Source organism: Xenopus laevis, chromosome 6L (genome assembly GCF_017654675.1).
Source record: "Xenopus laevis strain J_2021 chromosome 6L, Xenopus_laevis_v10.1, whole genome shotgun sequence".
NCBI lineage: Eukaryota > Metazoa > Chordata > Amphibia > Anura > Pipidae > Xenopus > Xenopus laevis.
In genome coordinates, this window is record NC_054381.1 from 5,996,335 (window position 1) to 6,009,677 (window position 13,343).

Below are 13,343 nucleotides of genomic sequence, written 5' to 3' on the forward strand. Positions count from 1 at the left end.
GTAATTGTGCTTTATCTTTGAAATGGAGAAGAGACCGAGCCCAGCCCAGAAGCATTGCATGGGAGTTCTACAAATACATTGGAACACAACCAGACGCCATAACTGGATATTACAAGTTAAAATTGTATGTAGGGGTGAGTCAAATTCATACTCCTAGGAAACCAACAGGTATTATACTAGGACTAGCAGCATGTATACTCATTGCATTTACATTCAGCTTTTTGAATTATTTCATTTCTGATAGTATAAACCCTCATAAATGTGGGTATGTGGCTGTAGCATAATTGTATGGCGCAGACACACTGCTGTGTTGGATATGGAGATATATATATATATATATATATATATATATATATATATATATATATATATATATATATATACAGTATATATAGCATGAAAGCCTTTTGTGACAGGGATCAACCAATACATTTTTTTTGTTTATATGTTAAAAAATGTGCTTTTGTGCCAATTTTTAAAAACACTATGTAAGTGTGGTGTATCAAATGATACGATATATATTTGTTTTCATCCTATTTATAATTCATTCTGGAAATGTGAATATAAAAATAATAAGGGGGTTATTTATCAAAATCCGAATTTATCTCATTATTTTCTGAGATATACTCTTACCAAATCCGCACAGGTTTTATTTTCCTTATCAGTACATTTTCCCGAAAAAATTCCAGTGCAGGAAAAAATCTCGAAACTTATGATTTTTTTGATTCTTGCCCAAAAACCAGGAAATCGTAGGATTTTTGCACAAATCCAAGCACAGATCGTGATCATCTTCAGGACTTCTCCGATTGACTTATATACAACCTTGGCAGGTCTGAGATGCCGGATTTTCGATTCTGACTTTTTCCTTCCTCGGGGTATAATAAATCCCGAAAAACAATTTTTTGATGAAGAATTTGGATTTTATTGTAAAAAATTTATAGTCAAATTTTTGGCATTCAGAAAAAAATTTTGTTAGGACATGTTGGGACAAGGCCTAACGCGTTTGGTGCCTATTCGGGTACTTACTCATATGAGGCCTTTTTTGTACTTTTTTAATTATTGCCCATTGATTCATGGAGGAACTCACATTTTTTGTTTTCTACTTTAATAAATAACCACCTAAGTGTGCATAAAATTATTTCTTTAAGGCTGCTCAGTTGATGTTCATCTGGAAGAGTTCAGAGGGAACAGTGCAGAGACAGAGGACCTTTGCAGTCCCCAATGGTCTAAAGAGAAGAAGATGTGGTGGTAAGTTTTAAAAGTCCTTTTTGTCATATGTCTTATTGTGGGAGACAAGTGCGCCATAAGGATATTCCACCCCATGACAAGATCCTGGTAGTTCACAAGATAATTTCTACTCTTGGGATTGTGAGGCTTTGGCCTATAGATTCAGCACTCCAATAATGCCCAAATGTGGGGAAAAGCAAGGTAGCCTTTAGTTGTCCATCAGTTATAGCTCCAGTTCACAACTGCACTTCTATACATATACCATTTAACTGAATTAGAGTTTCAGCCGGCAATCATGTCCCCATTTCAGCTGGTTGGGCGTGTTCATTGTGTCATTAGCCTTACACAGGAGGCTTACCAATGGATCCAATCTGAAATAGACAACTGTCCCTTTAATCCCATTTAATCAGGAATTCTGACTTGTGAGCTAATGGTCATCCAGTTATGGTGCCTCTTTACAAAGTAAAGGGGAAAAAATAGAAAATAAAAATGTGTTAAAAGCCCTTTTAGAAACTTACAGAATATCACAATGAATCGTGTGGAGGTTTCCATTCCAAAAACATGGTACCGTTCTGCCTCCAGCAAACACAATGGATCAGTAACCAGTAGATACTGCTATATAAACTAAAATAAATGAGGGGTTTACCATAAAATATTCTCTCCCCGTCTATACGAACCCTGACATTGCCCTGCACTGAAAAACACCCCCATGACAGCTTAAAAACAAACATATCATATTCCTAAATAATAAGTCCCATAGAGCAGAACAGCAGCGGAGTAAGAAATACATGTGCCAAGCCTGATTTCAGACACAGTAAAACATTGCACAACTGTACAAAAGGGATACAAAATCAGCAAGAAATTTAGTGCCGAGGAACATTGCTCAAGGAATTGCACATTCTCTTTGGGTATAAAAAAGAAACTGCTGAACCCCTGTGGGGATATAGAAGTCTCCAGCATCTTCTTTAACGGGCAGGGGCTACCAAGTGCATTTACATAAAGGGTAAATCTCATTTGGGATGAAACCTTTACTCATTTTTCTTGGTCCTATTAGGAACTGGGTAATTGATGTCCCTCTTCTGTACAGAGTCAGTGGTGTAACTAGATATTACTGGGCTGCACAGCAAATTATTTTCCAGGCCCACAAAATGTCTTGAGTTTTACCAATATTTATTGAAATTGTATATGAATTAGCGCCTCCTGGGGCCCCTATATCTACTGGGCCCCCTGCAGCCACAGGGTCTGCTTCATCTGTAGTTACCCCTGTACATGTTCTGATTGGCTAGACTTTCTGCTCATGGGCTGCTCCCCATTGTTACACAGGGGTGTTGGTTGTTACAAACAGAAGCTGTTGTTGGAGTTGTTTTCTGGTCACAATTATATCTATGAGCAAGCACCCACAACAGTGTCAGACCTTAACCTCGCAATATATCCTTATCCATTGATATGATTGCAAAGGGAAACCCTAGGCTTTATGTTCCCAGTTGCAACCAAACCCAAACCCCTGACCATGGGAAAGAGAACAGCCCAGAAGTAGGAAGTACAGAACATCAGAGTTCTATTTCAGAGTAATTATAAGTGGTACTGGGATCACTTACCCAGAGGCAACAATGGGAAGGCACTACTGCAAATGAAAAGTTACCCTTTAACATAAAATAGGGGTAGTATTTGCAGGGCAAATTAGTCAAGCTCATATCCTCACACAAGGGGGGGCAAAAGCCCTTACAAACAGTATCAGATTTAAAAGTTACACCAGAGCATGGCATACTCCCCCCTCTCCAGCAGTTTCAACTACAGCCCCAGGAATTGCCTTTGACCAAAGAAAATTGGAACAGTGAGGGGCACAGGGTTGACATTCCTGAGGTATAAAAATGTTGTCCCCGACGGCACAAGTTTAAAGCCATAACAAACAGCATTACATTCATAAAAAATTCAAATCATCCAGCATTGGAATGTTTCAATAGTAACATTTTCATATTTCTTTCAAGAATTTCCTATAGGGAAATAACCTCTTAAAATAACAAAGTATTGCTTTTGTTAATCTCACTTAAAGGGGAGGTTCACCTTAAAGAAAACTTTTCGTATGTTATAGAATGGCCAATTCTAAGCAACTTTTCAATTGCTTTTCTGACTCTTTCCAGCTTTCAAATAGGGGTCACTGACCCCACCTAAAAAACAAATGCTCGGTAAGGCTGCAAATGTATTGTTTTTGCTGCTTTTTATTACTCATCTTTCTATTCAGGCCTCTCCTATTCATATTCTTGTCTCTTATTCAATTAAAAGTGCATGGTTGCTAGGACTTTGCAGTTTCAGCAATCGGGTTGCTAAGGTCCAAACTGGAGAGCTGCTGAATAAAAAGCTAAATAACTCAAAAACCACAAATAATAAAAAATGAAAACCAATTGCAAATTGTCTCAGAATATCCCTCTCTACATCATACTAAACGTTGACTAAAAGGTGAACAATCCCTTAAAAAAAAAACCTCAATTCTACTGACCTATGTATAATAGCCACATTTATACATAACTCCAAAAAAATACACCCGCCTCAAGCCCAGTGGCTGATTGTGAGTAACAAAGTAAAAAAAACATATTAACAGCATCACATAGAGAAACAAATTGCCATTAGCAGTGAACAATGTGCTTGACGCTCCCAGAACCCTTTGCTTCTTTTGTGCTCGAGAGAATTGCTCTCTCCTTCTTTTTCACATAAGACAAGATGCAGTGTTATCCGGAATCCAGAATGAGCACCGTTATGGCCAATGTCATTTCTGCATTGTAAGAACATAAAAACACGTGGGGAGTCTGATAATATTAGTGTATAAAAGGAGAACTTCTCCTGTGGTTACTGCATTAATACACCGTGTGCAATGTGAGCACAAACCTGCAACCCAACTTGTTCAGTGTAAACAGTCTCTTCAAATGTCCCTCCTCTATCTGTAACCGTAAAATTGTATTAATGCAATAAATATCCTGCTGAAAAGTACAGGTTTTTTTGCAGTAGACTTTAAAAAAAAAAAATCACAATAGATTTTGAAAGCCATGAAAACATTAAAAAAACATATGCCTGAAAAATCATTTGCAGCTCCAGTAACAATCCTGCATAGGATGTGATTCATTCACCATCACAATAGGAATCCATCTACCCCCAAAGTCTGCTTGGAGTCAGAATATGGCTGTCAAATGCCCCAGGAGATAACGTTCTTCTCGCAACAGTGACCTGCACTGCAGTGAGACCAATCAACCAAAACATGGCATTAAGTGCAAGTAAATCATAGCAGAAATGTTTCTTCTTGGGTCTCTCTCTCATTTTTTCCAGGACAAAAAAAAAAAAGTTGAATCCAATAAAATATATACATTGTTTAACAAGATTTGTCCATTCTTAAAATAAACCAAAAAATGAGCAACCGGTGCATTATTCATCGAAGGCAACGCAAAGGAAAGAAAGCCAATTCTGCGCTGTCCAAAATATGATCTCAGCAGCCATGTTTAACCGTTTCCTGCCAAAGAGCTAGAATACTATGGCGGAGGCTGAAAGAAAGTATAAGAAGTACAATGGCATGGTGCAAACATTGCTGTAGTAATGCAGTTCAATGCCAGCTGTCATCTTTATAAAGGCAGTGTCTGTTTCAGTGTAGAAAATGTACAAAATGAGGGGTAAAAATCTTCCTCTTCATTAAGGCAATGGCAGCTTCAGTGTCTGTCCATTAATAGGGTGAAGAAGCGACACTAACTGTCTCACCAATTATCAGCCTAATATTTAGTGATTTCTTAGAGCAGTGATCCCCAACAATTGTGCAACATGTTGCTCCCCAACCCCTTGGAAGTTGCTTCCAGAGGCCTCAAAGAAGGTGCCTTTTTTTGAATTCTAGGCTTGGAGGCAAATTTGTACTGCCAAACAGAGTCTCCTGTAGGTTTCCAGTCCACATAGGAACTATCAAATAGCCACAGCCTTTAATTGATACCCCAGGAACTTTTTTCAGGCTTGCGTTGCTCAACAACTCTCTTTACATTTGAATGTGGCTCATGGGTAACAAAGGTTGGGGACCCCTGTCTTAGAGAAACCCAGTGCTTTCAGCCCTCCGATCTTCTGTGGAAGGGAGAGGCATAAATTCATCAAGGCCCCTGCTATCCACCACCAAATATTATACAGCTCCGCTGCACAAAGGCTCTTCTCTCCATTATCAGATTGTTGGCCAATGCTTTCTGCAAGGCGCTCGCAGGCACCAGAAATGTCCCCAAAGTAAACTTCCATTTTTTACTTGGACTCTGTTGCTTTGTACTCGGTCTCACCAGAGGATACCTGTGAAATGCGCCGTGTTGATCCCCACAGTCTCCTTGAGAACTGCCCAGTTTTCACCTAGGAAGCACAGAGGAATGTTTTTGTCTCAGAGAACATACAGTACAAGTGGGACAGCACAATTATGAATTCTGAGGGCACTACCAAAATGGCAGCACTTGCCTGGAACCACTAGTTGCATAATATTGTATGAATTTAAGCTAAAAAGAAAATAATTTGAGTAATAAAGATAGATCTGTATAACAGTTCATTTAATTGGCACTACAAACCTCCAGGGGCTGACCAGCTCCCACAACTATTAATTTCCCATCTTCTAGTCCCACCAAGATGTGACTATTCTCTTTTGTCACGGACACACAATGCACAGGAACCTTCATTGGCAGCGAGGGGACTGCAGTTTTCAAACTGTGGGAGAGATATAGTTATGGCAGGGTGCATTAGTGCTGAATTTCTAGGCAACACAATCAACTTTGCCAAAGAGGTCTAGTAGTGAAATACAATTACTCATTTACTGTAGCACTGGCCATAGACAGAAATGCATCAAAACAACTGGAAAGGAAGCCTCCAGCACTCATCAGCAAGGGTTTCTCTAATCTAATACAAGTACAGCTGATCTTACCTACGGAGCTCCCTGATCTGCAGTGAACACTGCATCGTCCCCAAAACCAGGTAGTCTTGTGTGATGCACAGAGCAGTTATCTGCTCCTCCACAGCCACTGTAGCCAGGTGCTTCCCATTGACAGAGTAATAATGCAGAGTAAATTTATCCTTGAACAAAAGAAACAGAGGAATGTAGATAAAATAGTGGCAGAATTATTTACGTATGCAAACCTATATGTTTAGGTTACCAACTGTCCTCAAAACGTGCAGTCCATAGACTGGCTGAAGGCCATAATTATCTCAGGGTGTTTGTAATAATATCAAAAAGGGAGCCTTATATTTCATATTTTATGCTATGCTTTGATGTTTAAATGATCTTTGATATCCAATAATCATAATTTTAGTAGGATTTTCCTTTACAGTTGAGTTCCCTGCATGAAAGAGAATCCCAGACACCAACCTTAAGAGATGTCCTGCCCTCGATTGTGCTCTGAAAGACAATTTGTCCTTCCAAGCCGACTGCCAGCTGGGAGATTGTCAGGGGCAGAGAACTTTCACATGGGGGCTTTATACACCTCATAAACTGCCCCCGGCGGATTGTATGAACATTTACGGTCCCGTCCTGAAGGAGAAAAGGATGGTTACCAAGACAAAACTCAGCTGCTGATAAAAGAACAGAACATGAATGGTAACCAGAGGGAGACATGTTTGTCTAAGGTAAATATTATAAGATGAATTTATCATTATTGTCCTTTTGCTTTAGTTTGCTCTAGCTTCTATAAAAGGTCCTAGGCTAATGCCACACTGGGGCAGAAATCAGCTGCTGATTTTGGCCCCTACAGGGGCAGTAGCCTCCTCTTCCCTGGCCTGGATTTGTGAGCAGGCCACAAAGGCCAGGCCTAGGGCAGCAAAGATTATAGGGGTGGCATTTTCCCCAGCTGCATTCTCAGTTTTGCAGAAGCACTGGGGATGAACAGGAGATTTGACAGCTCTTTAAATCTCCAGTACCCCAGTGGAAACCTAGCACATACATGTGTTTGTGGGGTGGGGGTGGTTGCGAGGAGCAGTCACAAGACCCTCGGGCTTAGGGGTACCAGAATCAGAAATCTAGGCCTGCCTCTTCCTTTTGAATCCGGAACTATTGTGTTGGCTCCAGTCGAACACACTTGGCTGATTTCTGCGTGCAATGCAAAGTCTTTTGTTTCTGCACCGAAATCAGCCGATTGTGTTCATACCGGAGCCAACACAGTGGTTCTAGGTGCAAAAAGAAGAGGAGGCTACTGCTCATGTTAGGGCTGAAATTGGCCTACGTATTTCAGCAGGCTGATTTAGGCCCCTGTGTAGCACTTGTCTTGCTTACTCAGCTAGCATTGAGGTATATGAAATAAACTCACTTACCTTAGAGCCAGAAACAGCCATATCTAACTCTGTGCTTATGGCTACACATGTCACCTCATCATCATGGCCGTATAACACTTGTACAGGCTTTGGGGATAAGCCGAAGGAAATCCCTCCCTGAAAGTACAGTGAGAACCACATTAGATTATGATGGAGAGGTCAGAGAGACTACTTTAATACAATAAGGGACACATTGTAAGCTTGCCATCTAGTTATGTAGACTGAAGGCTATGAACAGGAACACTAAAAACATCTTACTGATAAAGGGCCATATATAATTTATATATCCATACTTTATATATATATATATATATATATATATATATATATATATATATATATATATATATATATATATATATATATATATATATATATATATATATATATATATATATATTGAACAAGGATTGCAGCACTCACAGGGTTTTAGTGAAAAAACAAAAACATGTTTTATTATTAATGTTTTTATATATATAAAGCTGCTAGGTTGCACTAATCTGGCAGCCCATAACAATCAGCAAGCCATTGGTGCAAGCATGTAAGACTGCTTAAAAATAATTTCTAATTGTTGCTATGGGTATAGCAGTTTTGCCCTTATGGTAGTAAATCATCACCATGACAATTGTTTGTTAGTGTTTATGTAAATATCCGTGCTCATATTCTTTTTAATTCAACAGGGTGCAGAGGCTAAATCAAATTACAGTTTTTGGGAGCTATTTCCATAATATAATTATTTATTTTCACCAACCTTTTAGTTGTGCAGGATTTTTCTTTAGAGCCACCCCAGTAACTTGTATGTGTGCCGGTCGCCTTTTCTAAATACAGTGGGCACATTTATCAACACTGGGCAAAATTGCCCATGGGGAGTTACCCATAGCAACCAATCGGTGAACAGCTTTTTAATGCCAGCTGCAAATAGAACAATGAATGCAGCAATTTGATTGGTTGCCATGGGTTACTGCCCATGGGAAAATTTGCCCAGTGTTGATAAATGAGCCCCAGTGTCTGTTTGTGGACGCAACTCCCCACCCATTTAGTCCAGAAACTGGTATTTCCAGTAGAAAATTTAGCCAATACACATTTTCTCATTAATGTCCTGAACTACAGGCCCATAAATTGAGGAAATGAAGGCTGTGTACACTTAGTAATGCATAACAACATTGCTTGTAATTATCTTTTTGTGTTTATTTTTAATATAGCAGAGCTGTAGTTAAATATTTAAATGCATGGGGTGTTCACCTGTTGCAGAACTTGCCAAATCATACACGTGGTGTCCCGGGACCCAGAAATGAGGTAGATGCCACAAAGGTCTAGTGCCAGGCATGATACCACATCTGAAAGAAGCCAGATGAGAGTAATCAATGCACAATAATATATGCTGATCTGTGCTTACATGGGTATGTATAGCTAACACAAATGGACTACTATTGGGAACCCGCTGCTATTTTAACAGGCAGGCTTTGTATGGCAGGATAGGTAGATACTTGGCTAGGTCGTTCATATAGTACTTTCAGAAAAGCTTTTGAAGGTTAGCGCATTTATTAAAAACAATAGCCATTTTTTAAATGACACTCCAATGTTGATAAATGTAAAGTCATGCACCTGGGATGTAACAATATCCACTTATACCCTTAATGGGACTGCACTAGGCAAATCCATAATGGAGACGGAGCTTGGAGTCCTTGTAGATAATAAACTTGTCTGTAGCAAGCAATGCCAGTCAGCAGCATCAAGGGCAAATAAGGTCTTGAGTTGTATTAAATGGGGCAGAGAGTCACGGGAGGAGGGGGTCCCACTGTATAGAGCACTGGTAAGGCCCTATCTAGAATATGCCGTACAGTTTTGGTCTCCATCACTCAAACAGGACATTATTGTATTAGAGAGGGTACAGAGAAGGGCAAATAAGCTGGTAAAGGGAAAATCTTAGCTATGAGGAAAGACTGGCCAAATTGGGGATGTTCACACTGGAGAAGAGGCGCTTAAGGGGAGATATGATAACTATGTATAAATATATAAGGGGATCATATAATAATCTCTCTAATGATTTATTTACCAGTAGGTCTTTCCAGCTGACAGGTGGGCACCCATTCCGATTAGAAGAAAGAAGGTTAAATATTGGGAAGGGGTTTGTTACAGTGAGAGCTGTGAAGATGTGGAATTGTCTCCCTGAATCAGTGGTACAGGCTGATACATTAGATAGGTATAAGAAGGGGTTGGATGGTGTTTAGCAAGTGAGGGAATACAGGGATATGGGAGATAGCTCATAGTACAAGTTGATGCAAGGACTGGTGCGATTGCCATTTTGGAGTCAGGAAGGAATTTTTATCCCCCTCTGAAGCAAATTGGAGAGGCTTCAAATGGATGTTGCCTTCCTCTGGATCAGGCAGGTTAAAATAGACTTAAAAGTTTGAACTTGATGGACGTGTGTCTTTTTTCAACTTAACTTACTATGTTACTCCAATATATACATTGTGATGGACAAGGTCTCCATTTTTACTGAAAAGGCTGTGAGGATACATATAATTGATGACAGATAATTACCTATGTGCCTAGTAATGTGCCCAATGACTTTGCCTTTGCTCAAAGAAGTCACCCGCAGGCTGTTGTCCCAGTGTCCCCCACTGAAGAGCAGTTTTGCATCATGGGACACAACTAAAGTTCTAGAAGACAGCTCGGCACCAAGGGCAAACGGGCCAGATAGAAAACGCTGGGTCCTAAAATAAGATTACACATACAATTTATAGTAATATAACATTAGAAAGTCTAACCAGGAGCCCTCCAGCTGCTGAGCTAAAACATCAACTGTGATAGCCAGTGTATCATCATCATCATCATTTATTTATATAGCGCTGTCAAGATACGCAGTGCTTATGTTCTGTATGTCTCTCCTTCCACTCATTATGCTAAACATGAGCTATCCTGTCTATATCTAGGAACAATCTCATGCACAGTTACATGTGACTGGTTCCAAGGCGTCCATAACCTCCATGACCTGCCAGGAATTGCACAGCATGCAGGCCGAGCAGAATGATATATTGTGGGCACATCTGATCAGCTATTGCTCCTCTCACTTTCTCTTCGGGTCATAAAAGGGGCACTGGCAGGTCCATGTTCATTATGGACAGACTTAATGAGATTGTCTACCTCCAAGACAATTGGAAGTGTAGTAAAAACTGGACAACCAAATCTGTGCATGTAAATCTCATTGGCACCCCCGGGCAATTGTATAAGCGATTGCACCGTGCCGATACTCACTTGACATTTGAGACAGTGGGGTCCTTGGTGAAACTGAAGTAGTTAGATATGTTCTTGTCATATGGCAGCCACCCGTGGGTTCCCAAGAGCCCGTTGGAACTCACTGTCACCTAAAGGAATTGTACATCAGTGAAAACTACCTCTACCTTTTTAATGTAATCGGTCTGTGTATCATCACTAAATAGGATCTACCCTAATACCCCAATACCATGACATTATTATCACACAGAATAACCAAATCAGTTAACTACTGTACCTCTGACTCCTGTTAGAGACCCCCACCCACCTTCTCCATCTTTTTATCTGAATGTGTTACATGACATACTTTGGCAAGCTTTCTCGTAAGTTAACTGAGCTACTCCATGTCAGGCCATAGTCTGTTTTGAGATCAATACTTCACGATGGTCATATTCCGGATCTGGATATTGTCACATCCCTTTAATAAGGAAATGTATAGTATGTACTTACCAGTATGTCTGGAGATCCCTGGGTCATAAAGGAATGAGCCTGGGTTTTTGGGACCACCGTCAGCACCAGTGGGATTCCTTCCGTCATCCCCTGCAAAGTAGAATCCAATACAATATAATCTGTGGAGCTATACATTGCCCAGGTCTAACTAATCTTAATTGAAGTCCCTCCCATGGCTGTGCACCAATGATTGGAGTACTGCCCCAAAAAAGGATAGTCTTCCTCTGGGATATGTCCATAGTACCAAACAAGTGTGTTCAGGGAAGCTTAATCATGCTGTTGGACCACCCTTTGATCAACCCCCTCAACTAGATCTCCAATTACAGTTAATCTGCACGTGTTCTCCATGATTTCAGTAACAGTATAGGGTCACCAGGCGGCTGCTGTATAATATGCCTCTGTAACCATCCCACGTGCACTTATGAACTCACCTCTACAAAGAACGATTTAAGATCAGCCAGGTTCTCAAACACATTGGGTGAGTAGGTGTCCATTCGGGATAGCCTTCTCGCTGCATGTTCTGCTGTCAGACGCGAGGGATGTGGTTCCTTCAACAGAAACCAACTTAGGTTTATTGATGTCAAACTCAGCATGTTATTTTTTAAGGCCGATTAACCATATTTTTGCAAAAGGTTTGTTTGAAAAAAAACAAAAAAACAAAATGCCACATTAATACCCCCTTGATCAGGGATGGTGCCTATTATTTTAATTAGGAGTAATCAAATCTACTCCATATTTCCAACTTCCTGGTTCTTATGAGACAATCATATTACCAGTGTACACAGAAACGCATACATATCTCAAGTCACAACTGTTACAACAAAGGGGTGAACTGAGAGGGGTTGTTTATACAGAGCTCGTTAACTCACCTTTATACACAGAAGTCAGTGTAAAAGCAAAACAGTTCTCTATTACTGCTTTACAATAAAATCAACCACGGATATGTTATAAATTAAAAAAGGAAGATTGTTTTTGTCTATGTATTTTGCTCCTGTTGTTGTATATAGTATAGTGTAGTTAACTGTGGGCCAGGTTTCAATCAGCATAGTACGTTGGCTTGCTTTGCATATAGTAGAGATCTGGATAACACTTTAGTTCTGTGTATTGGTGCCACCTCTTAATGAAGAATGAATGTGGCTAAAATTACCATATTTCATATAGTGAACTTATTGCACGAGGCTAAAGTTTGAGCTTGTTAATAGCAGCAATGATCCAGGACTTCAAACTTGTCACAGGGGGTCACCATCTTGGAAAGTGTCTGTGACACTCACATGCTCAGTGGGCTCTGATTGGCTGTTGAGAAGCTAAGCTTAGGGCTCGTCACTAATTATCCAGCAGAAAATGAGCTTCCCTGGCTGTAATATAAGCTGATGCTACAGGTTTGCTGATTATTCAATTCTGATGCTAATTGCACTGGTTTCTGTGCTGCCATGTAGTAATTATGTGTATTAATTACTAATCAGCCTTATATTGTGACATTTCTATTCTATGTGTACTGTATATTGTGAGTGGCTCCCTAAGCTCAGTAAGTGACAGCAGCACAGAGCATGTGCAGTGAATCAGCAGAAAAGAAGATGGGGAGCTACTGGGGCATCTTTGGAGACACAGATCTTTACTGCTAAAGGGCTGTGGTTGCCTTGGGCTGGTACAGAAGCACAAAACATCATGTACAACATTTCTAGCTTCCTTTAACAGTAACCATGTAATAGAATTAGCAGCACTGTGTGGTGTACCCACCACTTTCTTATGAGGCAGTCAGGGCAGTTCTTTTTCTAGTCAGTGGCAGGCAGTGAGTGCCATTATGAATATGCCCTCTAACATCCGAGACTGTTTTTAGTTATGTGTTCGTTTTAGCGTCTGTGTGTTTTGAAATGCAACTGTTCCCAAATAGGTACCTTAAAGAGCTGACATGGAGTCTGTCCAAAGTTGCTTATGATTCCCTCCAGTGCTTTCCTCTCAGTCTCGTCCGCAATGGCATCCAGGTCCACCACACCTTTATAAGGAAAGCAAACAAGCTAATAAAGATTATGGAACAGGACGAAGCTCTGGATTCCACTGCTATGTCTCTGATGAGAATATTCTATAGCACAGTC

At 40.2% G+C, this 13,343-nt stretch overlaps 1 protein-coding gene across 4 annotated transcripts in view; it reads right to left on the minus strand.

Annotated features, from left to right (window-relative positions):
• Positions 1-3,987: 3,987 nt before the first annotated feature.
• The window catches only part of nbeal2.L (neurobeachin like 2 L homeolog), an 87,067-nt gene continuing 77,711 nt past the window's right edge, over positions 3,988-13,343 (minus strand). For all 4 annotated transcript variants that reach the window (XM_041565727.1, XM_041565728.1, XM_041565726.1 and 1 more), the window contains 11 exons: positions 13,146-13,243; positions 11,682-11,798; positions 11,251-11,340; positions 10,783-10,892; positions 10,069-10,241; positions 8,767-8,861; positions 7,525-7,641; positions 6,587-6,748; positions 6,146-6,294; positions 5,796-5,931; positions 3,988-5,586 (listed from right to left, as the gene is read on the minus strand). In XM_041565727.1, coding sequence (XP_041421661.1) covers positions 5,485-5,586; positions 5,796-5,931; positions 6,146-6,294; positions 6,587-6,748; positions 7,525-7,641; positions 8,767-8,861; positions 10,069-10,241; positions 10,783-10,892; positions 11,251-11,340; positions 11,682-11,798; positions 13,146-13,243 — 1,349 coding nt within the window. In that variant the 3' untranslated portion in view covers positions 3,988-5,484. The remainder of the gene's footprint in view (positions 5,587-5,795; positions 5,932-6,145; positions 6,295-6,586; positions 6,749-7,524; positions 7,642-8,766; positions 8,862-10,068; positions 10,242-10,782; positions 10,893-11,250; positions 11,341-11,681; positions 11,799-13,145; positions 13,244-13,343) is intronic.